The following is a 25,259-nucleotide window of genomic DNA, read 5'->3' on the forward strand; positions in this document are numbered from 1 at the left end:
ACTAAATCTGTTTACATAATGATGGTGATTAATTTTGGAAAAAAATCTTTATCTTTTAAATCATGGCTTAACAGTACAAAAACCTTAGAGGTCACAACTAGCTGTATTGTTAGCTGTGTTGTTACATTCTGTAACAACAACAGGCCAGAAGACTCTTTAAACAGATGTGCTCTAGTGTTTTATATATATACCTGCACTGCTGGGCTTGTGGTTTGTCTTCCACAGAGACTTGTAGTTTTTTGACCGTACTCACAAAGCGACTGTTACTAAAATCATAGATGTTAAATGAGAGAATGCACTGAGCCACAGAAGCGAATTGGATAGAGACTACACAGTTGTGACATCATGACTTTGGCACTATAGTGTCGAGACAGGATGTCAGAAATGAGAGGAGATTGGATAATTAATTCTGAAAAGCCCTTTGGGAAAGTTAACACCAATCAAATTTTTCATTTGGCTGTTGATCTTATGAAATGATGATTCATATGGGAGGAGCCTTGTGATGAAGCTTGAGTCATGTAACACTGTCTATCAGGAAATGAATTAGACTGAGGTTGTAAGTCCTACTTCACAGCCCAGTAAAGACAAACATGCAGGTGGTTGGTCATCTGACATACCATGTTACAGAGAACAGTTAGAAATAACCCATTCAACTGCCACATATTAACATCCAACTGTATTCATCTGTATCCATGACTTATAATCCATATAGGAGCCTCTGATTACCTGTTCATCATGGCAACTGTTAGATTTTGTCCTCAAAGTTGATGAGTTGCAAGCAGGAAAAATGACCAAGCATCAAGATTTGAGTGAATTTGACAAATTGGGCTCAAGGCTCATTGATGCATGCGGGTAACAAAGGCTGGCCTGTGTGGACAGACGAACTACTGTTGTTCACATTGCTGAAGAAGTTAATGCTGGCTCTGTTAGAGAGGTGTCAGAATACACAGCACATCGCATCAGCCCCCAGACGCTGACCCCTGGGCATAGCCAAAATTGCCAACAATGACCGTGTTAGTATCAGAACTGGACCATTAAGCAATGGAAGGTGGCCTGGTCTGAAAAATGACTTTTTTCTTTTACATGACGTAAAAGAAAGCACAAGCCCGCAGCATATTGAAGTGGTCCATCCAAGTCACGTGATCAGAAGAGCAGCAAGTTGTGTGTTTATCTCCTACTAGCAACAACAGCGAGGAGCATTCGCATTTCTGAGAAGCCAATTCTTTTTTGATAAACATTCTTTCTGTACAAAAGTTTATACTTACATCTCTGTCAGGACCAAATTATGCTGGTCACCAAATGTATGGCTAGTTGGACAAAGTAAAAGTTCAAATGTTTGTTGTTTGTTTGTTTTTTACAATTTTATTTCATTCATATTTATGCTAGATATTGTTTATTGTATGGTATTGATGGTAATTGATTTACATTTCTGCCAGGATCATTTCATGGCTTTGAAAATAATGCTGCTCAGCAAAAGTTCAAAGAAAGTGTTTTGTTTTATTTAATTCATATTTATGTGAATTATTTGTTCAACTTTTTATTTTGAACTGAGCACAATTAAGTTGTTACATGGCCAGTATTTGACATGATTTTTTTAAGGGTTCTCATATTTTGATTGAGGAAAAAAGTCACCAATAAGAAATTACCAGTAATCAGTATCGAATATTTAATGCAAAAAGTAATTGGTATCGTATCGAATTTTTAAAGTCACTAGTAGGGTATAGGGAGGGTGCATTGGGGGAAAAAGGGAAAATGTGAGCACTGTTCCATGTTCTTCTTGTGTCTTCACACTGTGTGGACATTCTGCATTACTGATGCTAAATAAATAATTAAAGAAAAAAATGGTTCAAGAATGGCTTGGTGAGCACAATAAGTTTGAGGTGTTGCCTTGGCTTCAAAATTCCCCAGACCTCAATCCAATCAAGCACCTGTGGAATGCTGGCCAAACAAGTCGGATCCATAGAGGCCCCACCACGCAATTTACAGGGTTTAAAAAGATCTGCTGCTAACATTTTGGTATGCAATACAACACTTTTAGAAGTCTAGTGGAGTCCGGGCCTTTATGGGTAATGGCTGTTTTGGCAGCAAAAAGGGGGACCAACGCAATATTAGGCCTGTGGTCATAATATTATGCCTTATTTACGTATGTTTGAGATGGCTTGTCTCTATAGGGAGGGTAAAGGTAACAGCAAGATTAGAAAAGCACAAAAGTGGTCACATAATGAATAAACAAATACCCTCACAATCAGATAAGTGATTAAGAATATAACAGGAAGGATATAAAAATTGTCATTACGAGATGCCAATAAAACTGTAATCATTCGGCTTCCAGAAGAACGTGGAATAAGTAATATACACTACTATAATGTAGTTTACTATAAACACTCAGGCAGCTTACCATGACGCATAAAGTCAGCATCGTTTAGATCCATAAATCTTCATCTTCACGATCAACACGAAGTGTAGTGGTCAAACGAACTACAAACTAACCCTTAAGTAATAATATGGTCTTTTAAAAAGTTACGACACACGACGTTATTTATACTAAACGACCGAATCTCGACTCGTTCGGTTTTTGGAGGACGCGTGTTTCCATAGCAACTGTGCGTCTGTGAAATTGTTCCCTGGCTACGGTAACAGCACGGTGGTTCCTAATCTCGTCCAGTGTACAAATTATGATGCTTTTGTTCAACACTCTCTACCTTTTATCCAGAGATGTATAAAGTACTTGAAAAAATAACAAAGAAAAAGTACAAATACCATAACTGAAATTGACTTTGGTAAAAGTTAAAGTCACCCATAAGAAAATCAATTGAGTAAAGGTCTTAAAGTATCTCACATTAAGTGTACTTCAGTGTCAAAAAAATTATCAGAAGTACAAATAAAGTACGAATTATTTTTATAGTACGCATAAAAAGAAACAAAACAACATCTCGTGGCACTTTGGTAGGCACAATCTCAGATGATCCCAATGAAAAGCTATACAGTTGCAAGACACGGGGAAGGATGGGTTAAAAAAAAACTAACAAAAGGTCAAAAGGCTAACGGAAGGCATAACCTGGCATGGCCTGATGTCGACATTACATCAGGTCTAATTGCATCATTTAACTAGAACCAGTATCACATGTCATCATCCAATGAAGAAAGTGCATACGTTTCATATTGCTTCATTATTCTGAGATTGTGTGAATACTGCTTTCTTTGGATGCCGACAACCTTCAGCATTAAAAGAGTCATCTGGGCTCCATTCACACTAAACGGAAGCCACGACGTTTGTCGGCAACAGGTGACGCAAACAAGGTGGGGCACTTATTTATTTATTTAACAGACGCATATTTTGATCGGCACAATAGTAAGGAAGAGCATTTTAGTTCCGCGGTACAAGCTCGCCTAACTCACCAGAATCATACCTATTACATTGTGGGGAAAAATAGCTGAATAGAATGAAATCTAAATAAATAATGGGCATTTAAATTTTAAATGTCCATTATTCATTCACATTATTTTCTCAAAGTCTTCCCGAGCCTCGGGTTACCGACTCCTGAGTTAGAATGTGAAATAGGTAGGGTGGGGGCGGAGTTTTGGAGAACGAGACAGTAGTTTCCTGGGAGCTCGCCCTCGTATAATACAGTGACGGAAGCACGCGCACAAAGGCGCTTGCGAGAGAGAGCGACAGCATCTCAACAGGTACAGAGGGATGACTGCTTTTTCTGTCATCATCATTTATTATTATTTTCACCGGGGTGTGGGTGTGTACAGCGTGGGTGGATTAAGTTATTAGCCTCTCTGTGTCTTTCTGGAGTCGTTCAGAATAACAGGTAGATAAGGTAGCGATCCAACGGTAAACGGACATGAAGATGTAAACGGACATTGTTTTTATTACTATTATTATTATTACTATTGTTATTTTAGAGATGCTCGGCTCAGATGATGTTGCTGCTGGTGTCGCCGCGTGTGACTTTTGCACCGGTCATCTAGTCAGCTGGGGGATGCAAGAGACGTACGCCTCAGTCCTCACGTAGGCTACCGTTTGTTCCCGCATCTTTCTGGATTTGCAGTAAGGAGGAAAGTTTCTTCATCCGCCACTGGGAATGAACAAGGCATCTGACTCAGTGTCTCCGGTGTAGGAAATGTTTCCTTATCAAAGGGGAAACAGTGTATAAAAATAGACAGCAGTGAACGATGCTGAGAAGAACGCCGGTGAACGGTAAGAACTGCCTGTTGTCATTCATCTCAGTAGATAATGGGACAATCGACTATTAGAAAGCACTTGCGTTTTTTCACACAGAGAGCGCTCACCATTTCACAATCCACCATGACAGCTATTCAACCTTGAAAATTTGGGTTCCGTGATGTTGTGGATATGGCGTAGAAGTCGTTGAAAGGCGTACGTGCGCTCTCTTGCATCCAGAATGACGTCAGGACTGTCAAAGTCATCATTTCCGCGCGTTAGTAAACACAAAAATAATATATCTGTCTGTGCTGTTGTTTGATGTTGATAAAACAAATATCTGAATATTTAGAACTCCCACAACTAATCTCGATAATCTCTCATGTGACTAACAGCCTTTTTCCTGCTGCAGACTTTCACAACAACCTGAGACTTGAGACGTGAACTCTATCCAGCAGTCAGTGCCATAAAAAGAAGAATAGCATGAAGAAATAGTAAAATGCAATATAATACCTCCTTCACGTTGTTTCCACATTGTCATGATATAAATTGTTATGGTAAAAAACACCAATGATAGCATCTTGAAGCCTTTTTTATATCTCCATCCCAGACAGCAAAACCATATCTGATGGAGACAAATTGGACTTGGAATCAAAACACATCCTTGGCTACAGCCCAAGAAGTTTTAAATTTGTGCCCAGTAGGATGAAATACAGAGGTGATTTCAATTTATTTTCCAAAAGTCAAAGGTCAACCTCAATGTGAAATCATGTTCTAAAAATGGCATATAATAATAATACCTTAAAATTCCTTACAACACGTAATAAATAAGAGTGGACTTTCATCGATTTAAGATGTAACTTGACTGGTTGGTGTCATAACCGGGAGGCAATTAGGTTTCAACCCTAAACTTATCCCTTCCTGCTCAGCACAGAACAGTAGGCAGATACTCCATTTAAACAAGCCGTCTCTCTAAAGGGGGCAAACCAAGGCCAAAGACAAGGCAGTTGTTGTTTGGATTTGTTGAAATGATGTCGCTGCCTTGAATTTAACCTAATTAACTGATCCTGACATTAAATGTCATTTAAACAGCCTGCTAACAGAAAAAAAGTGTTGCATGTGCATGGCTGCATGTGTGGGAAAACAAGAGTAATTGGGGTGGAACAGGTCATCTGAGTTTAACCCTCAAATTTATCAGTGAACTGTTTAGACAAGAGTCTCAACACAGGTTGAATGTAAATGGACTTGACCTGTATTGTATGTGGGTCTGCTGTCTGAAGGTTTTATTATTAGAGATAAGCTGGTGAACAAGATATCTCCCTCGGGAGCTGGTAGAGACCAAAAACAGAACTAAAACAGTATGAATATTGTATTTTCTTTGACCAGGTGGATGCAGGAAAATGGCTGCAAAGATGTAAGTTATTTTTAAATATGCAACTTTTGGGCTATCAATATTCACTTAGCAGGGATGAAATGCTAATGATGTGGTCTCAGCTTATTTCCACTGACGTCAAGCTGACAAATAGTTACTGCAAGTTTGAAGGAGCAGGTGGGGGTATAAATGTTTAGTTAGTTTTCTGTTTTCTTAGTGTTTCAGAGAAACTTGGCTATTATAAAATATTCCATCATCTCCTGTCCCCCAACATCTCCCTTTGAGTTAATCTTCTGATAGGAGAATCACCAGTGTCTTGCTCTCTCCCTAACCAACACACACATGCACACACACACACACACACACACACACACACAAATAAGGCCAACATCCGAGTGCCTTTCATCTGCATATCAGGAGTGAGAAATGACCCCTGAGTGATTTCCAACGTGTGTGCTGCATGGTATGTAAGGTTCTTATTTTAGTATGGTGGTGATACTGCTGCAGACTGCTAGATAGGTCATTCTAGAGTCATGGGAGGTGTAGATGATGGGGCATGGGAGGGGGAATTGAGGGAGGTATACTAACTTGATACCCCAAAGTTGTTGTGTTGGCGTACATGCATTTGCTGTGTGTTTGTACAATGACTCTTCCAAGTTATTTGTCCAAAGCTAATGAGGACTGTCACCCTTATGACTGGTGATTCCAACTGGCTGCAGCGGTGCCTGCCTTGTGGGTGTGAATCTTTCATGGATTGCATCCTCTCAGTGAAGAAGCTCATTGAGTAAGAACTAAGAAGAAGGTGCCTTGTGTGTCTGAAGCCTCTAATACCACTTGCATAAGGAACTGAATGTTTTAGAGCTCCAATAAAGAGCTCCAGAAAATTTTCTTACGAAGAAAAAGATAATGGGCAGCACGGCGCCATAGTAGTTAGCATTGTTGCTGTACAATAAGAAGGTTGCTGGTTTGGTCTGGGGCCTTTCTGCATGTTCTTTCCGTGCTTGCATGGGTTTCCTCTGGGTACTCTAGTTTCCTCCCACCGTCCAAAGACATGCACGTTTGGGTTCATTAGTGACTCTTAAATTGTCAGTAGGTCTGAGTGTGAGTATGAGTGGTTGTTGGTCTCTGTATCTGTGTTTTATTCCCCCGTGGAGCACTGGTGAGCTGTCCAGATTGACCCCACCCTCGCCCAGTGTGAGCTGGGATTGGCTCCAGAATCCCCTGCGACCCAGAAGCAGTTGAGGAAGAATAGATGAATTAATGAGAAAAAGATAATCCAAAGATCCAAACCTATTCGATACCAGCTTTAAAAAGATAATCCAAAGATTATCTTTATAAATTATGTTAGTATTATTTATTATAATGACATTGACATGGGACAGAGATAGTAGAACATGCACAACACTGGGCAAACCGGTGTACGTGTTTATTCAACAGAAGATCAGTGCCTCTCTTCTGATTGGCTAAATGATTTACACTTATTAGAACTATAGAAACAAACCTGGTAACACTGATAACTGATTCTGGATTGAGGATTTGGGACATCCTAGATTCAGATAATATAAACGTTAGTTAAATTTAGTTAAATCTGTTTCTGTAAAACCAAATTGGGGAAAAAAGCCCTACTGTTAGTTCAAAGAGAGGAAGTTTGCATAATAATAGCAGGTCTGAAAATTTGCAGGAATTAGAGGAAGAGAGAGGCTCGTTATGGTCAAGTTACTACCAAAGAACAGAATCAAACCTGTTTGATACCAGCTTTAAATTTCATTGTTCCCTGATTTTCATATGAGCTCATCATGATATTGATCAGATTCCAGCATATAGAATTACACAGAGAAATGACACAGGCAGCTGGAGCAGCACAGAGGACTTAAAGAGAGCAAATGTTTGATAAAATGCTTTATAATGAACTCTGTGAGCTGCTGTAGCAGTCAGCTGGCTAATGCTCATCCTGCAGTTTACAACTCCACCCATCCTATTTCCTGTCCCCTCACTTTTGGCCAAACTATAATCGTAAAATGTATCAAATTTAAATCTAGTCTGTGACTTTGTACCCTGCTTGTGAATTTCTTAATGCCAGTCAGGTTTGGAGTTGAGAAGGATGATATAAAAGTCTGATGACAGACCTAGCAGAAAATCTTATTTATCACATAATGAGGACGTGTCAGACTGTGATGAACAGTGAGCGTTAAGGATCAAAGGCTGTCATACACTTGGTCCATCTGGTCCAGGAACAGGAGCAGGTGCCACACAATAATTTTATAATAGTTCACCGGAGAGAGTTATTGTGTAATTATCCTTTAAAAACGGTTGTAAGATTTGTCTCAGCATCAAAATTTCCCTGAGTTTGTTAATACATCATGTGAAGAATCACAAATGAGAGCACTAAGTAACTAACTGTTGAAGACAAATGACCGTCCAAAGATGTGCATGTTTGGGTTAACTGGTGACTCTAAATTGTCCTTAGGTCTGAGTGTGAGTGGTTGTCTCTGTCTCTGTGTGTTGGCCCTGTGATGGACTGGTGACCTGTCTAGGGTGTACCACGCCCTCATCCGGTGTGAGCTGGGGTTGACGCCAGCACCTCCTGTGACCTGGACACGAATTAATGTCTTTGATGTTGTAAGGGGCAGACAGAGGAGAGGTGGCGCCCTCTATCTATGCATGGAGTAAAGGGACCAGAGTGGCTACTATTTTGTGTCTGAACACATCCTTAGCTCTTTTCTAATAACTGTTGAGGTTTCTGTAAATTTATTTCCAACATCAAAGTCTTGAGGTCAGAATGATTTGAAGGGTCTTTTTGAACATTTAAGTATCTACTGAATGATGAAAAAAGGACCCACTTCAGTATTGAATACTTCAATACTTAAAAAAATACTTCAGAAGAACCAATTTATTACTTAGATGAATCTAGATTAGAAACTACACTATTTAGAAAACCTGTTTTTAATTTTCTATGGTGGGCTCTGTGGAGCCCTCACCTTTCCCCTCACCTTCTGTACAGCACACACAAATATGGAACACTTTTTCTTTCTTCTTACCTTTTCTTTTAGCCACCAACCTCAACACAGCAGTCAGAGAGCGTCATGGGAGGAGCAGTGGTGGACGACGGGCCTCCAGGAGTGAAGGCACCAGATGGCGGCTGGGGCTGGGCAGTACTGGTTGGCTGCTTTGTCATCACCGGCTTCTCCTATGCCTTCCCCAAGGCCATCAGTGTGTTTTTCAAGGAACTGATCCGAGAGTTTAATGTTGGGTACAGCGACACTGCCTGGATCTCATCCATACTGCTGGCCATGCTGTATGGCACAGGTGGACAAAGATGACGCCCGCTGCTGTGTTTGTGATTATTGTCAAATGCGTGTGCACACTGTGTACTCATTGTGTTTTCTTAGGCCCTCTGTGCAGCGTGCTGGTGAACAGGTTCGGCTGTCGGCCGGTGATGATGGTTGGGGGGCTCTTCGCCTCGCTGGGAATGATTCTTGCCTCATTTGCCAACAGCATCATTTATATCTACCTCTGCACAGGAGTCATTACAGGTTTGCTCACAATACCCATGCACAAGTGTCTGTATATGTCAAGGAATGCAACAGCCTTTACACAGTCTTTTGCTGAGTGAATTTTCTCGGTCTTCAGGTCTGGGGTTAGCGTTGAACTTCCAGCCATCCCTGATCATGCTCAATCGCTACTTCAATGAGAAACGTCCCCTCGCCAATGGCCTGGCAGCAGCAGGGAGCCCTGTGGCACTTTGCTGTCTCTCCCCACTGGGACAGGTTCTCCAGTTGCACTACGGCTGGAGAGGTGGGTTCCTCATACTGGGAGGCATACTGCTCAACTGCTGTGCCTGTGGTGCCCTTATGAGGCCCCTTTTGCCCCCTAAGAAACACCGGGAGCCAGAGGAGGGCGACCTCACAGCTCTCGAAGAGAAGACAAAGAAACCACAGCCAAAGAAGAAACTGCTGGACTTCACTGTGTTCAAAGACATAGGCTTTGTCATTTATACAATTGCAGCCTCTATTATGGTGCTGGGCTTATTCGTGCCCCCTGTGTTTGTGGTCAGCTATGCAAAAAACCTCAAATATGAGGACACAAAGTCAGCACTACTGCTCACCATCTTGGGATTTGTGGACATGTTTGCCCGGCCCCTGTCGGGAATTATAGCAGGCTTGAAGTGGGTACGACCCAGAAGTACCTACCTGTTCAGCTTTGCCATGCTCTTCAACGGATGCACTGACCTCATAGGATCGCAGGTAACAATGCAGCATTGGGCTCAATGCCGACCCCTGCTCCACACCTTTGTCCGCTGCCAACATATAAGTCCAGGAATGGGGATAGAATGGATGGAAGTGGTGGGGCGGGTTCTGAAGTAGATGTTGTCTGGTTCTCCCCACTATCCTTCAGCAACCGTGTTGTCCTATTCTCCGATCCGTCTCCTTGCAGGCAAGCGATTATACAGGTTTGGTGATCTTCTGCATCTTCTTCGGTTTGTCGTATGGCATGGTGGGGGCACTGCAGTTTGAGGTCCTTATGGCTATTGTGGGAACAGAAAAGTTTTCCAGCGCCATTGGCCTGGTGCTGCTGATGGAAGCTATCGCTGTGCTGGTGGGACCTCCAGGAGCAGGTTAGAGCATGGAGTCTTATTATGGTGCATAAAACAGGGTATGCATTATGGATGGAGTTACTGTGGGATTGAAACACTATCACAAAAGGTCACTTGGATGACAATCAGGATAGAGTAAAGAGCCGGTGACATCCAGGCTTTTAGACACCTTCAACAGTAAACCAGGTCCAGGTCTTGCCAGGGGCCCTCCAAGTATAGAACCGTAGTTAAATTTTTTCCCCACATTATTCAATTAACATGTAATTACACTATTTCTAACCAGTTCACTGGAGCTACTGCCCTATCACCATCCAAATGGAATGAAACAGTAAACTGCTGTGTTACATCACCATGACTCTCAGCATTAGCTAGCAGGCATGTTATTTTGTATCTGTCCACATAGAGCAGAATTAACACCAATCATACCAATATTCTTCTTTTCACCAGGTCGCCTCTTGGATGCCACCCATAATTACATGTACATCTTCCTGTTGGCGGGCTGCGAGGTCACACTGTCGGCTTTGGTTTTGGCTCTGGGTAACCTCTTCTGTATCAAAATGAAACAGGACCATCAAGAGACCAAAATGGAGATGGCTGTGACTGCATCAGAGAGAGAGGGGCTAAATCAGACTGAAGAAGCAAAGGAAGGTGAAGAGGAGCCAAAGGAAGAGCAGAAGGGGAACCATACATTGAGTGCAGAAGACAAGGTGAAGATGATGAAGGAGGGAGGAGAGGAGACATCGCTGTAAGGAATGAGACCGAGAGATGCGGAAAGACAAACTGCACCAATAGAAAAAACAAAAAGTGATGATAATTGGTAGGCAGAAACAAATTGACAGTGAGGGGGAATAAAGCAGGGCGTGTTAAGAGAGAATGCTACCCTGTAAATGAAAACCACAAATTCAAATCAAGGATACAATGCAGGCTGGATTCACCTGGACTGGCTTTAATCCATCCAATATTATGTTCACAGTTGTTACAAACACCAGCTTGATTAAAAGTCATCTATGTAGAGTCCTCTCAGACACAATTTTAGAACAAAGCCAATTTGTGCTCCTTTCAAAGCATTGTATTTCTCCTTCAGGGTTTAACTATTCCAAGGATCTGATATAAATTCTTTGTGGAGCTTTGAATCACATTTCACCGCCATCTTTAGCAGATGGAGCTTTGATAGGGTTAAGGTTAGCAGCAGAAAAAGCAAGAGGATTCCCCCAGTTATACTCTGGTCCATATAGGACCACCTCAGAGCCTGATTTCCCATTGGTCTTGTCACAAGAGTTTCCGCTGAGGAGAACTGAGATGCAGTTGAAAGCTCTGGGAGAAGCTGTGTTCAGAGTATGTGGTTCCGACTGGTGCTGTCAGGCTGGAGAACTGACACTTGGTGCTCAACTGTCAGATCTTAAGATTTCCTGTTGCAATAGTGTTTTATTGATAATTTGTCATATCTGGCTATAAAAATTTGGAATTTAACATCTTGGACTGCCCAGTGATGGCTAAATCACAAAGCAGTTGGAATGTCTGTTTTACTGTGTCTTCCAAGATTTGTGTACTGCTTTCAGATGCCATGCAGTTGCTGCCTGTTGAAATTTGTCAGTCTCTGTGTGATATCACATCTAATGTCTGCACTGTTCTGTAAAGTTGTGCTTTACTGATGTAAAGTGCCTGCCTGTTACGCTGTGATATGAAATTAGATGCTGTGACCAGTGTGCTCACACTGTGTACTGTCTTGAGACCAACACTAGAAAGCATACACAATTTATCGAGGTGAACAAATGCACACACTGTTGCGACTCAGATTATTAGCTTAGCTGCAGCATTAGTTCGCAGATAATCATGCTCCCACCTATTGTTGAAAGGTTGTTTTCTACACACATTGCAGTCTGCCACACAAATCAATTCATTCAAATCTATTACAAAGTTATGACACTAAAAGGTACAAGTAATTCATTTATTTACAGTGTAAGTACACAAAAAAACTTTAATGTGAAAGTAATTCTTGCTGATCTGGTCGCTTACATAATTCAGGTGTAAAACAGCTGACCAAAGAGATCAATGCTCTGAAAATCAAAGACTAGAGAATGAGCAGCAGCGAGAATGAATTACAACAGGCTGGTCTGGCAGATGTGGCAGAGTTGTTTGTCAGCATCACAGCATTAGACAAGTTGAGCTGAACACAAACCCCCCCTGAAATATTGGTGCTGGAAGGATGAAAGTCAGCTCTTCCACTGCATGTTCTTCATAATGAATCATTTTAGAAACCGTTTATAACCGGTTCACGGAAGAATTACCATGGAAATGCTGTCCTTTGAAAGACTGGTGCAGGATCACTGAGCGTCTCATGGCAAGAGCAGTAGCTGTGTCCAGACCCGCCCTTGGGTCAGTGAAAAGAAGAGCAGGAGGAATCATTTACACATCAATATTACAATATTTCACAGCTTCAAATAATACAGATAAGAAAAATAAGAAAAGTCTGTACACAGTGAAGGTATCTGGTGCAATATGTCAGCCGATGCCCTTGCCCAATTCGTAGTTATGTACACAACACTAGAATGAGAGCTGGGCTTTACTGGACACTACAGCAAAACCAGATGAACAGACAGAACATATTTTAAACTAATGGGGGAATACACAAAATCCTGAAACCAAATACCAAAGCATAATTTTGGTATGTTCATGGATTCAACGAGCACTCAGGTCTCCACATCTGAGTCTAAACATGCAAAGAAGTAGTTTCTTTTTCTTTAATACAAATGGCTATAGGGTTACTGAAGCTAGCTGTCAGTGGTGGGAATCATCAAAAACTGAGGAAAGTGAAGGGTGGGTGGAGAGAATGAAAACAGCATATACCTATGAAAAACACCACACACCAAAAATTACCCATATTTAGAAAATGAAGCTCTGTTGGTTCAGATTGACACAACTTACTGCAAAAACAGAGAAGGTGTTCTATAATCAGGTATGAACTAGCAATCATTAATGATGTAAATGTTGGCTTGAAAACAAACAACAACAACAACAACAAAAAAAAAAAACTCCCACAAGTACCAGTGGCAAACTGTTTTATCGTCAGTCAGTGTTCCAGAATAAAAGTTGGGGCAGGTTTTACCATGTTTTCCCTGGACAAACCACCACCTGTTCACAATGTGGTAAAGATGGTGTTTGTGTGTGTATGTGTGGTGGGGGTTCCCAAATGTCTCCTGAAAAAGTGGACAGGATGGTCTTGAGGTCCGACATGCTTTAATGTTTTCAAAGGTCAGACCAACACAGACACGGCAGACACAGGTAGTGTGGGGGATTCTGAAGGAGGCAATGGAACACAACTGTTAGTCAAAGCAGTTTGTAGTGAGTCAAAAGCTGGCTTCCAATGGCAGCTGTAGTAATTAATAGTGGTGGTTGTGGTGGTGTTAGTAAATCTGATTGCTTCTGAGGGAACAGGGCTTGTTCTGCCAGGTTTCATTGTTCATCGTGGAGCTAGAAGATGGAGACCAGCAGGCAGCGCACCAGACACCATCTGAAAGAAACACATGACAGGAAGCAGAAGGGTAAAAAAAGAACTGTATACATGATGTACACCACAGAATGCACTGAGCTTCACATGCATGTACCAACCTACCGTTCTGCTAGTTCTAATCAAATGTACAGACCTACCATTTTATCTGCAGTTCAAAGATATCTTAAAAACAACATTCCAGCTACACTGTCCTTATCCACACTGAAAGTGCTGTGTGGTTCTAAATATTGATGGGTGATTTGTGCTAACATTATAATAATGACACCGTTTGATAAAGAGTGCTTTAATAACGCTGTGAGTAAGGGAACAAGCTGTCAGAAGGCTGCAAGCATTAAAAAAGAAATGTGTAAGGAGACATAAGTTACAAAACGGAGTAAAGGAAGTCAAGGAGTGGAATGATTAGTGGCAGAGCTGTGAAGCAGCTGCAGACACAAGATAAACACAATTTAGCCTGTGAATTGTTAACCACTCCTAGTGCAGTACAACAATGATCAGACACTTGTGATGCTTCCACAAACACCTACAGTACACTTATCACCATCATCAAAGTCAAGTCTGATAACAGTCTTAACATGTCAGGTATGGCTGTGGAAAATTCCTCAATGTAAGTGAATGAGGATAAAAAAAAAAAATAACAAAAACAAAAAACAAACACACACACAAAAAACAACACAGCTCCTTCTTCTCCAAAACACGATCTTAGCAACCCATTGCATAGCTTGACTATAAGTACATCTAGTACAATTAAAGAGATTGGTGAAATCCAGTTAAAGTTCAGTTTTCTATTCACCACAATGACCTAAAATGGTGTCCGCATTGATAAAGTCCCATTCTAAGTGACTGTTTCACACTCTGTTCAACTAGACCTCATGAACAAGAGTCAAGAAATATGGGATATCACCACCTTGCCATAGTGTGGGTGTTTGTGTGCCCCTGTGATCCTTGGAGCTGGAGTCCATGGGAAGGAGTCACACTGAGAATGATTTACATGAAAAGGAGAGGATGGGACAGATAACGGGAGACCACAGAGCTGTTGCTGGGGCGTGTTAAAAAAAAAAAAACAAACAAAAAAACAAAAAACCAAAACAACCCAAAAAAAAAAAAAAAAAAACAACAACTATGGTTTGACGGACATTTTTTCCCCTCAGGGCTCATACCAAATATACAGTGGGGAGAACAAGAATTTGATTCACTGCCACTTTGCAGGTTTTCCCACTTACAAAGCCTGTATGTGTTGGGATATCATATACTCGGGTAAAATCTACATTGTGATTCTAATCAAATTTTGATATCATTTTCTCACATTAAGTCTACATTGATTCTAATCAAATTAAAGAAATAGCTATTGAATGTAATAAACGCATACTTTATCACAGGGCAGACAGCGGTCAGTGACATCATGTGAAGTTGTGTCCCTGATGTCTTTAGACAGTTCTCTGGTCTTGGCTATTGTGGAGAGGTTGGAGTCTGAGGACAGGTGTCTTATACAGGTAACAAGTTCAAACAGATGCAGTTAATACAGGTAATGAGTGGAGAACAGGAGGGCTTCTTAAAGAAAAACTAACAGGTTATTGAGAGCTGGAATTCTTACTGGTTGGTAGGTGATGAAATACTTATTTCATGCAATAATTTAATAAATCAATTAATCATAGAGTAGTTGACAGTGGTGCTGCTTGAGATAGTTCTTTTTGTGTTTGTGCCTGTTTGACACCATGCGGGTGGCCTAGGGGAGTTGGCCTGTGTTGGTGTGTTGGTTTTGTTTGAGTATAGGACTGTTCAGGTGAGTTTAGTTGCTGAATCTGCTAGTGTAGTTTGTATTTTGTATTGCCTCCAACTCCTGCACCCTCTATACTTTCATGCCCCTATCCGAACCAGGGTCTGTATCACATCCCCACTTTTATATCCACCTCTTCTATTTCTCTCCCCTACCCGAACCAGGGTCTGTATCCCCACCCCGCTTTCACTGGTGCAGTTGGTGAGAGGTCAGAGTAGTTGACAGTCGTGCTGTTTGAGATAATTGTCTTTGTGTGAGGAGTGGTGATGGTTGGCATTAGGGGGGTGACTCTGGGACGCCAGTGTTCACGGTCTAGCCCTCTGGAGGTGTTGTGGGCCTAACTAGACGAAACACCGGTGAAAGAAGGTTCCCACCTGATGACCCCAAAGACATGATAGCTAACACCGCCCACTGGCGTAGTTGTAGTTGTAGTTGTAGTCTGTAGGGAACATGGAGCAGGGAAAGTTTGTTGCTAGGAAGGTAATCACTGAGTCTGGTCCATTTTTTGTCACCCAAGTTTCTTGTGTTTCTTTCTAAATTAAAAATCATACAATGTGATTTTCTGGAATTTTGTTTTAGATTCCATCTCTCACAGTTGAAGTGTACCTATGGTAAAAATTACAGACCAATACATGCTTTGTGAGTGGGAAAACCTGCAAAATCGGTAGTGTGTCTAATACTTGTTCTCCCTACTGTAAGTAATCAAGGAAACCAAAGACTGATATTGTTATTGTGTAACACACTAACACAATTCTCAGCCCTCAAACTGTGCACGCAATTGACAGTTTACACAGACAAATTCAGTAACACATCATTCATATTATTATTTCATATCACTAATATACACACATCCTGCCTTCTTTCTTTCATTTAGTTCAGAGGAAACAAAAGCAGAACCAATGACAATTACTACACTTTAAACTATAGGTTGTTAAGTCCCCGTGGTAGAGTTTGACCAATCAGGTGGGTGGGTATCTTTGTATCAGATGTCATGGGGTAGGCTATTATGAGTGTTTTTTCCAGCAACAAACCTACAGTACATGCTGCTACCTGAATTTAAACCTCTGTGCACTGACAATCTTTAATAAAAAAAAAGACGGAATGATTTAGCTTATTTTAGACTGACTAAAATAATTATAAATAATGAACTGATATCATGCTCTAAATCACAGCCATGAGAAAGCTCAATGCTGATTTGCAAACAAGTAACTTCATCTCATGCAAGGGTTAAGTGAAAAAGACTAGATAGGCAGGAGTCTGAGGGTGAAATAACACAGGGACTGCATGAAGCGAGGTTGAAGGGATTGGTGTGGGTGAAAGCAGGTAAATTCCTTTGGGTGCTACAGTTGATGGCCTACCATCTGATCGATGAGGCCTCAGGCATCAAACCAACACGGCAAGCAACAAGCCACAGGCACAAAGCTGATTAGGGGACACCATGTTAGCCTGAGTAGGCAATGATGGACTTACATTCTTAGGCTCTGATGCACTGTGATGCATTATCCACCCCAGTTCTCAAGAGGCTTACACTCTAATGCTCAGAAAATAGTCAGTATCTGATTGTTCACTGAGACTTTGTTTAATTAACAGCCCAGCTGATTTACTATCTGACTGTAATGATTTCATAAAATCTGACACCAACGACTGGCCAGTTAAGTCTTATTCACAAACTGTGCTGTCCAGCTAACTGAAGACTGATTGACTTTGTGTGTTCATGTCTGATTCCAGGTTAACTATGTTTGCACTGATGTTGAAGCTACTGGATTCATAACTTGCCCCTTACAACTTTTCTCCTTGTGGCCCATCTTTATTTAGAGAATTTGATGAAACTGACTAAACAGGAAGCAAAGCATCCTGGGACCAAGGCTGAACAGAAGCCCACTGTAGAACTGGAGTTAAAATACATGCATCCCTGGTGCTTTCGGGACAGGACTCACCCATTGTTGCCTCCGTCACACAAGGACGTGGCGAGCGTCTACTTGGCGTGATGCTCGTAGGGAATGCTATTCTGAGGTTCGGGGAAGGGAGAGAGAAGGCCCAATATGTCAAGTCAGAACCCACGTGCTGCACCAACCACACAACTGGAATAATCTGTCTGTGATTGGCAGCACTGCTCTTTAACAAGAGACATAAGGAGAACGAGCTGGAACAGCAGAGGAGATTTTCGTCTTTCTGCTCTGGAACTGGGTCCTGTAAATGTCTGTACATTCCGTTGAAAAAAACCTGAATCCCGAATAATCTCACTGAAGATTTTATGCGATTTTAAGTATCAAACCGCAGCCTTAAATAAAGATAATGTTTAATGAACTTTAAAATCTAATTCCTCTTGCTACTGGTTACTATGAACCCTCCAATATATTTACGTGAGGTCCAGTTTAATCTATATTAAATATATTTTCTTCTTTCTGATCATAGTAGTGGGCTTGGTGACACTGAGATAGAAGATAAAAGTAGTTTCACAGATGTGTCTTGTACCTGTGAGGTGGACATGCGAGAAGTGTCCTGTCGTCCTGTTAGGTCTGAGGATGATACGTTGACAGGAGCGCCACGGTGCAGTCGCATGCTGACCTTTCGTTCACGCTCCATACCAGACACTTGTCGAGGAGACGTGTTTGCTGTGGGTCATACACCAAAGAACAACAAACACCTTCAGCATGGTTTACCTCTGAGAGGAAATGATGAATGATTTAAAATTCCATAATTGATTCAGATTTTGCACAAACTGTCTTAACTACTGTTTTGTCTGAGTTTGTGTAATGACGCCATGACGTTTATCCACATCTTTTCATCCGGAAAAAAAGGAAGCTTTATCAAATTTGTTGTAAAGACAGCTTCAACTTTGCTTTGACTATTTTAAAATATGGTACAAATGATTTAAACTAAAATCAGTAAACTTGAAGTTTAATTTTGATAACCGACATCAACATAGTCCAAAACTCCAACACATATCTAATACAAACACTTGAATAACTGTGAATTGGTAACTCTACAGCACTGATATCAGGATAACTTGCTCACAGTTGCAGATGCAGTAACTGCAGGCTTGGGGGAACTGACCTGTGTGAGAGGTGGGTGTTAGCGGAGTAGGTGGCGCTCCGTCCTGGGTTCCTCTTGGTCTTCCTGATATAGCAGGTATTCCTCTGGCCCCTGGATTCCTGCCATGCCTCAGCCTGTCCTCCCTGTCCCGGCGTTCTCGCTCTGCTTCTTCTGCTGCACGATTGGCTCCCTGTGAACAACAGCAGCAGGCAATCAGTAAAAACAAGACTGGCAGGACAAGAATCTGTTGTATTTGCAACAATGGTGCTTTGAGCTTTACTGCTAATCTTGGCTAACAACATGCAACATTAAAAAACACAAATTCACTGATATTAAGCAGGTGTAGTGTTTAATTTTCATACTTTGTTAAAAGACACTTCAGTTGAGCAACGATGCCTGGTACTCACAAACTTAAGCATGTTCCAGTCAAATACGTAGTCATATGAGAAGCCCTGTCTGTGAAACAGGTTCCTGAAGAGCTGCCGTAAGTAAGAGTAGTCTGGCTTGTCATCGAACCGAAGGGAGCGACAGAAATTCAGGTACGTTGCAAATTCAGCTGTGACAAAGAGAAAGTAGACATTTCTCATGATTGGGCCTTTGTTTAATATTGATTGAATATGGTAAGCCTAAAAGAAGTTGACACTCACAAGGATAGCCCTTGCAGAGCACCTCAATGGGGGTGGACATTTTCTTCTCACTAATCCGTTCATACTTCTGCCTCTTGGTAGCAGCCTTAAGACCTTGCCAAGGCAGTGAGCCCAGATTAAAATACATGAGAACATAGCCCAAGGACTCTAGGTCATCACGCCTCGACTGCTCTGTAGAGGGAGATATGGGGGGGGGGGGGGGTGTTGCTGCTTTTTTAGATACAGAACTTTTTGTTTTTATTTATTTATTTATTTTTTTAAGCCACATGTGCAGTCAGGCCTATATTACCAATCCCAAGATGAGTGTTGATGGAGGCATAGCGCGCTGTGCCAGTCAGGTTCTTGTTTTCGCGGTAGGGGATGTGCTGGTGTGTGCGAGCATCACGATATTTCTTAGCCAAGCCAAAGTCAATAATATAGACTAGGTTGCCTTTTTTCCCCAGTCCCATCAGGAAGTTATCTGGCTTCACATCTCTGTGGATGAAGTTTTTGGAGTGTATGTACTCAATGCGACTGATCTGTGGAGGACAAAAAGAAAAACTAAGTCACTAGAGAAGAGCAAATAAAAGCTGGTGACTATTCAGTTAATTAAATTGTATTTGATTATCTTTCCTGTCATTTTTCATTATAAAAGGCACAGCATTGAAAAGGAGCTACTGAAGCCACTGCTGTTTTCATTTTCAAAGATCTACAATGTAAAATAAGCATTTGTAATGCAATCTGGCAGTAGACAAAAGGTAGTGAATATGTGGGAAGTCTCACCATTTGATCAGCCAGAAGCAGGACTGTCTTGAGACTGAACTTGCGAGAGCAGAAGTTGAAGAGATCTTCCAGACTGGGCCCCAGAAGCTCCATCACCATCACATTGTAGTCACCTTCTGCCCCACACCACTTTATTGTTGGAATGCCCACTGAACAAGCGCAGGAGTAAATGCAACTTTAATGGCATTACATGATAAATGTGTAGTCTTACAGCAGTTTCACCCAATTTATCTTTAAATACCATGATGTTGCAGCACTGCTATTGACACTTGCTTTGAAAATAAATATTTGCAGAAGTGCAGTTTTAGGAAGCCAGTAAATTTGAAGCAGATTCACTGCTGTTGTCAGTCTAATATCTGCTGACGTAATGTATGTGTCACAATTACATGAAAGAAGCAGACTGAATTGGATAAAAATGAGATGACTAAATCAATGAGAAAGAGGACTGAAAGAAAGAAATTTGAGTATTCAGGGGCTAGCGTTGAGGTAACAGAACTTAAGTCCAGTAAGACATGACAATTCCAGTATAAGCTGATGTATCACCTCCTCCTTGCATCATCTTATAGATCTTGCTCTCGATGTGGAGCTGGGGGTGTTTGGTCTTCACACATTCCAGCTTAATTGCAACCTCCTCACCCACTGAAATATCGGTGCCTGAAAAAAGAAAAACACACATGATAATAAGGAACCTCTTCTCTCTTTCACACCCACAAAAATAGAAAAAACAAATAAATATTTAGATTGCTCATGTTTTATAGTTCATTAAATGTTATCTTATTTCCGAGTGCCATTTATTATATTCAGATTGCAACACCCTTGATAACCCAGGCTTGCTGTGCAAACCAATCCACTAAGTAGATCACCTATCAAATATTTTTACCCTCCAAATTCAAAAGGGGAATGTATTATGATGTATTATTCTTTGTTCTATCTAAAAGCTACAAAACCGCGGGACAATGTTAGTTACAGAGCCGAACATTTTGGTGTCAATAAGAAAAATCTGGCATCATAGGACTGGGGCTTGGCCTCTACGTTAGAGGATTTGAGAACGAGCAAAATTACCTCGACTTCACCCACTTGTTCACCCATTCCTGCCATTTGAAATGCAACATTGTTGTATTCAGCCGCCTATGTTACAAGCCAGACTGGATACCATACATCATGCCTTTTATTTCTGAATGCCATGATGGTGTGTGACATTATTCTCCCAGGGGTAACAACATGAGCCCCTTGTTAGCTCACAAACAAGGAAAGATGGTAGAGAAAGTGTGTATGCATGATTGTATGTGTATATATATATAGTCCAGCTTTAAAATGAATACATGAATGGGTAAATGTTTATACTCTGGTTTTGCATAATTAACCAGTTTCACCTTCCCAAACACAGTGATTTGCTCAGGACTTTTATATAGTGCTATACAACTGCTGGCTGCTAAATATTGTACAAGCACTTCTCTATCCACAGATGTCACGTAGGGCCCTTGCTATCGAATATTTTAGTAATCGAGTATTCTACAGAAAATTCTAGCGATTAATCGAGTAATCAGATAAAACATATTTTTTGTATAGTTAAAGAGCAATTATAAATATACATGAGAAAAGACATTTCACTTAATAATGAACAACTGCTTTCCTCTTTTTGACAATCAACATTTATCTTTATAATTGCTTTCGTCATTGTCACATCTTTCCTCCATTGAGAGAGAGGGCATTTAAGCCCTGCTCACATCGGAGGGGAAAACAATCAAGAGCTCTCCATTGACTTTGTATTGTGTGAAGGTGTCTCTTGTCACTCTCCATGTGCCACTCAAAGCCTTCAAAAAGCCAACATGTTGTCAATGGCAACCCACTAAGCACAACAACAAGCTCTTCCAGCTCAATCTGCAATGGGTCAAAGAACTTAATTGTGGTGGATGATAAGTCTGAACTCAGTAAAGTGCAGGCAACAGAGTTGTGTATACCTGGAAATACACTAGTTTGATAATACTTTTTGATTATATTAGATGTGTCAGACTTATCACAGTTGCAGTGAAAGACAAATAGTCTGTAGGAAAAAAGGCCTGCCATTGTATTGACAAGTCTTACTGTTTACAGTGCTGTTTGTTTTGTAAAACATACTGGCGTTTGAACAAGTAACTGCTTGATATATTTTACCTTGCCAAACCTGCCAGACTTGCAGGACAGCCCCAAATATCCTTGCAAAGTAAAAAAATAATATTAAGTAAAATAATATTAAGTTGCTACAAAATCCTACAAAAATTCAGGTTTTGGCAAAGAAGAGGAGGAAAAAAGGTGCCAATAACCTGGCACCATTTGACAGGCTCTGTGACCAGGAATCCTTCAACATCATACCATTACAAGACATAACTGGCTCTTGAAAACAACTCTTTTATGACAAGTTTCCTAAGAAAGCAAATGAGGTTATTAGTGTCTTAAAGTTGATCACTGCCTTGTTAACTGGAAAAGCAAGTGTGCCCAGTCTCTAAAACCACAAACACATTCAGACAAAAGTTAATCTTCGTCATTGGTTTCAAGTTCTCACACCACAGGTCTTGATAAAGATGCCAACTCTACACTTTTTTTTTTTTTTTGGGGGGGGGGGGGGGGGGGACTCTTGGTCTGCCTGACAAATGTACCTTACATCTATCTGTCAACACTGGTCTGCACTTGTGCTTTGTCACAGAGAACCTGCCAATTTCATTCTGATGTCTGGAAATGGCAGTGCTTTTTTTGTGCAAAGAGTGTCAAAAGCCAAAGCTTGAACAAGGGGACAACAGCAGAGTATATGGAAGGGTAGCCAGAACATCAACGAGTACAAACTTAATACCTCTCAGCTTGGGTGTGCAGGAATTTGGACTTAAAACTACTTTTGCTTACAAGTTTTGAAAAATTAACTTTAGGTCAAACCAACACTTATGCTGCACTTGAGGTAATTCAGATATCAACAGTGTCATGCATTCAAGTAGCTTATGAATATTATAAGAGGCTGATCAAGGCTGTTGTAACTCGAGCCCATATCAGAATGACATAACAGATATATCCCACGAAGGTAGCCCCATTAAATACATGCACCAGTGCAAGTGTTTCAGTTTGTGAATATTTAAAACATCCAATATTGAAAGCCAGTTCGGAATAGAAGGGGAAGGTCAGGAAGGAAATGAACTCTGTCAATAACATACGCTTAAGCCAGTAGTAGGAAATCTTCACTGGATTTATTTGACATCTTTTAAATTCTAACTGAGTATACTTAGTACTTGCAATGCAACCATCCACTTTCGCTTTAGTATTATTACAGCTGACAGCTTTACAAACAGTACTTTTAGCAGAGATGAGGAAAACTCGGCTAGCTAAGCTGGGTCGTAAAATGTCAGACTGGAGAATGGCGTGAATTTGGTGTAAATTGGGACATGGAAAGAATATTACATTTTGATTATTATAGCTGGCATAGGTAGTTCATGGACATAGGAAGCTGATGGAAGAGACATTTCACTCACCTAAATAAATGTCCCCAAAAGATCCACTTCCGATTTTTCTACCCAGTCTGTATCGGTTCCCCACTCTTAGCTCCATTTTTGTAGTTAGCTAACGTTTCTTTTTTGGACTTGGGTTACTAACGCTGCGCGTTCTAAATGTCCAGCTCTGAAACGTCTTGGTTACGTTAACACGGTAAAATACCCCACCTTCTCCGGTCGGTTTGTGCGCCCTCCCCCCCCCAGAATCCCAGCTCCTTCGGTAACAATCCAAATTTCACCATCCCTTTTCCATCTGTCTGGGAAACGAAGTGCTATAATATCGGTATCACCCGGTAGTGCGGAAAGCGTAGTTTATGTTCTCCGTATCTGGGGGCTCATTGTTGGCCAAGACAAGAGGATGAAGACGGATTTTGCTGGCGAACTTTGTCCCTCCTCCGTCCGGCTTGCTCCAGTGACAAATTCTCTCCGCTCCACCGTGTAGGGGCTGCTGCTGCCGTCGGCTGCTGACGTCACTTCCCCTAGCAACAAAACACGGAAGCACCTCCCGAATCGAAAATCTTGATAACGCCCGTTTGCCTAACAGTTAAACACACAGGAGAAAAAAAAATCTCAACAGATTATATATCAATTGCAACCCTGATCAATTAGAAAACCGTATTCAAAATTGCCACATGTCATTGTGGTCTTCAAACATCAGTGCTCTTCCTTCTGACTTTGTCTTTTATCCACTTTGGTTGTTGGTGTCCACAGCAGAAGTGTCAATACCATAATAACAATAATAAAAAAAAAGCTTACCCTTACCGAAGAAAGCATATGCATTCATACATCATCAGTAATAACATGATAGTGGAATCAACTGTCATGAATGCTGATGAACATTTTAACTCTTTATTTCAACACTTAATTGATTATATCTACTTATTGTGCATAATCTGGCAACATACCATTAACACATACAGATATCCACCTTTACACAAATTATGACATTACAGTAGTGCTGACTGCTGTGTCGTGATGGGCTGATTCAACCAAACACAAATTAAACCGTAGCACAGGCCTACAGCAAGTACAAACATGTTTAAGTCATGTTTTGTCTGCTATATGGAAGCAAATCCAATATTGAAGAATGTATTTTGATCTAGGCCAGTTTCAACAAAATGTTGTGTTGAAATATACCTTTTCTCTCTTACTCCTGCATTTGTGATTAAATTAAAAGCAAACCTTTGTGTTTGGCAGTGAATAATAAGAATGAGAACATAAAATAAGATAACAGGCTCCATGCTCGCATTCCCCTTTGCATGCATCCCATTTAAAGGACACATTCAAAGTAGGCAAATTCTATGGAAATCCACATCTCTATGAAACAGGAGGAGCATTTGGAGCCATCACTTCCATAATGTATATATTCACATAAAAATTTGTGGCAAATAACTTAAAAAACGTATTTCTCATTTTATAAAAAAAATCTCAAGATAAATGTATAATTAGGCATATTAAGAGCCTCTTGTTTTTACAATCATCATGTACCAAGTGCTTGCCATGTGCTTGAACTCTGTCCATATTAAGCCTGGACAAAGGATACATTGGAGAGAGACAGATGGAGGACTTGCTGTTCACATCCAAGTTAGCAGCTCCAGCCACGCCTACTAATCTGAGCTCTGATTTTTCTGATTGGCTGCACATGGGCCAGCTGCATTGAGTTTTTTCTCATTGGCTGCCTGCGGGCCAGTCAACATAGAGCCCAGGCAGCTCACATGGCAGACCTGTTGTTCAACTGATTGAGTAACTGGCCCACACGTGAAGAGCAATGCTTTGCATGAAGCCTGTAGGCCACATTCACAACTTGAATGGATTATGGCTTCACAGTTAAAGAGAAGGGCTTACTGTTAGTCATGTTATTCAACATAAGGAACACATTT

General features: G+C 41.0%; 2 protein-coding genes across 6 annotated transcripts; one reads left to right on the forward strand and one right to left on the reverse strand.

Moving 5' to 3' along the window:
* The first annotated feature begins 3,623 nt into the window (after positions 1–3,623).
* Positions 3,624–11,949, forward strand: slc16a3b (solute carrier family 16 member 3b). Of its 4 annotated transcripts, XM_029527239.1 has the most exons (7): positions 3,650–3,687; positions 5,558–5,585; positions 8,594–8,849; positions 8,933–9,076; positions 9,174–9,787; positions 9,978–10,158; positions 10,585–11,949. In XM_029527239.1, the coding sequence occupies exons 2-7, from the start codon at positions 5,562–5,564 to the stop codon at positions 10,884–10,886; spliced, it is 1,521 nt and encodes a 506-aa protein (XP_029383099.1). In that variant the 5' UTR covers positions 3,650–3,687; positions 5,558–5,561; the 3' UTR covers positions 10,887–11,949. The 4 variants fall into 4 exon arrangements, with proteins under 4 accessions (XP_029383100.1, XP_029383099.1, XP_029383101.1 ...); XM_029527240.1 differs by lacking the exon at positions 5,558–5,585 and having other exon boundaries at positions 3,624–3,687; XM_029527241.1 differs by lacking the exons at positions 3,650–3,687; positions 5,558–5,585 and adding an exon at positions 3,712–4,207.
* Positions 11,950–12,071: 122 nt separating this feature from the next.
* csnk1db (casein kinase 1, delta b) lies at positions 12,072–23,811 on the reverse strand. Of its 2 annotated transcripts, XM_029527244.1 has the most exons (10): positions 23,362–23,811; positions 20,411–20,521; positions 19,868–20,016; positions 19,395–19,623; positions 19,106–19,276; positions 18,866–19,014; positions 18,480–18,648; positions 17,898–18,037; positions 17,360–17,430; positions 12,072–13,648 (listed from the first exon to the last, which is right to left on the reverse strand). In XM_029527244.1, the coding sequence occupies exons 1-9, from the start codon at positions 23,435–23,437 to the stop codon at positions 17,398–17,400; spliced, it is 1,227 nt and encodes a 408-aa protein (XP_029383104.1). In that variant the 5' UTR covers positions 23,438–23,811; the 3' UTR covers positions 12,072–13,648; positions 17,360–17,397. The 2 variants fall into 2 exon arrangements, with proteins under 2 accessions (XP_029383104.1, XP_029383103.1); XM_029527243.1 differs by lacking the exon at positions 17,360–17,430.
* Between the last annotated feature and the right edge of the window lie 1,448 nt (positions 23,812–25,259).

The sequence above is a fragment of the Echeneis naucrates genome, chromosome 19 (assembly GCF_900963305.1).
Source record: "Echeneis naucrates chromosome 19, fEcheNa1.1, whole genome shotgun sequence".
NCBI lineage: Eukaryota > Metazoa > Chordata > Actinopteri > Carangiformes > Echeneidae > Echeneis > Echeneis naucrates.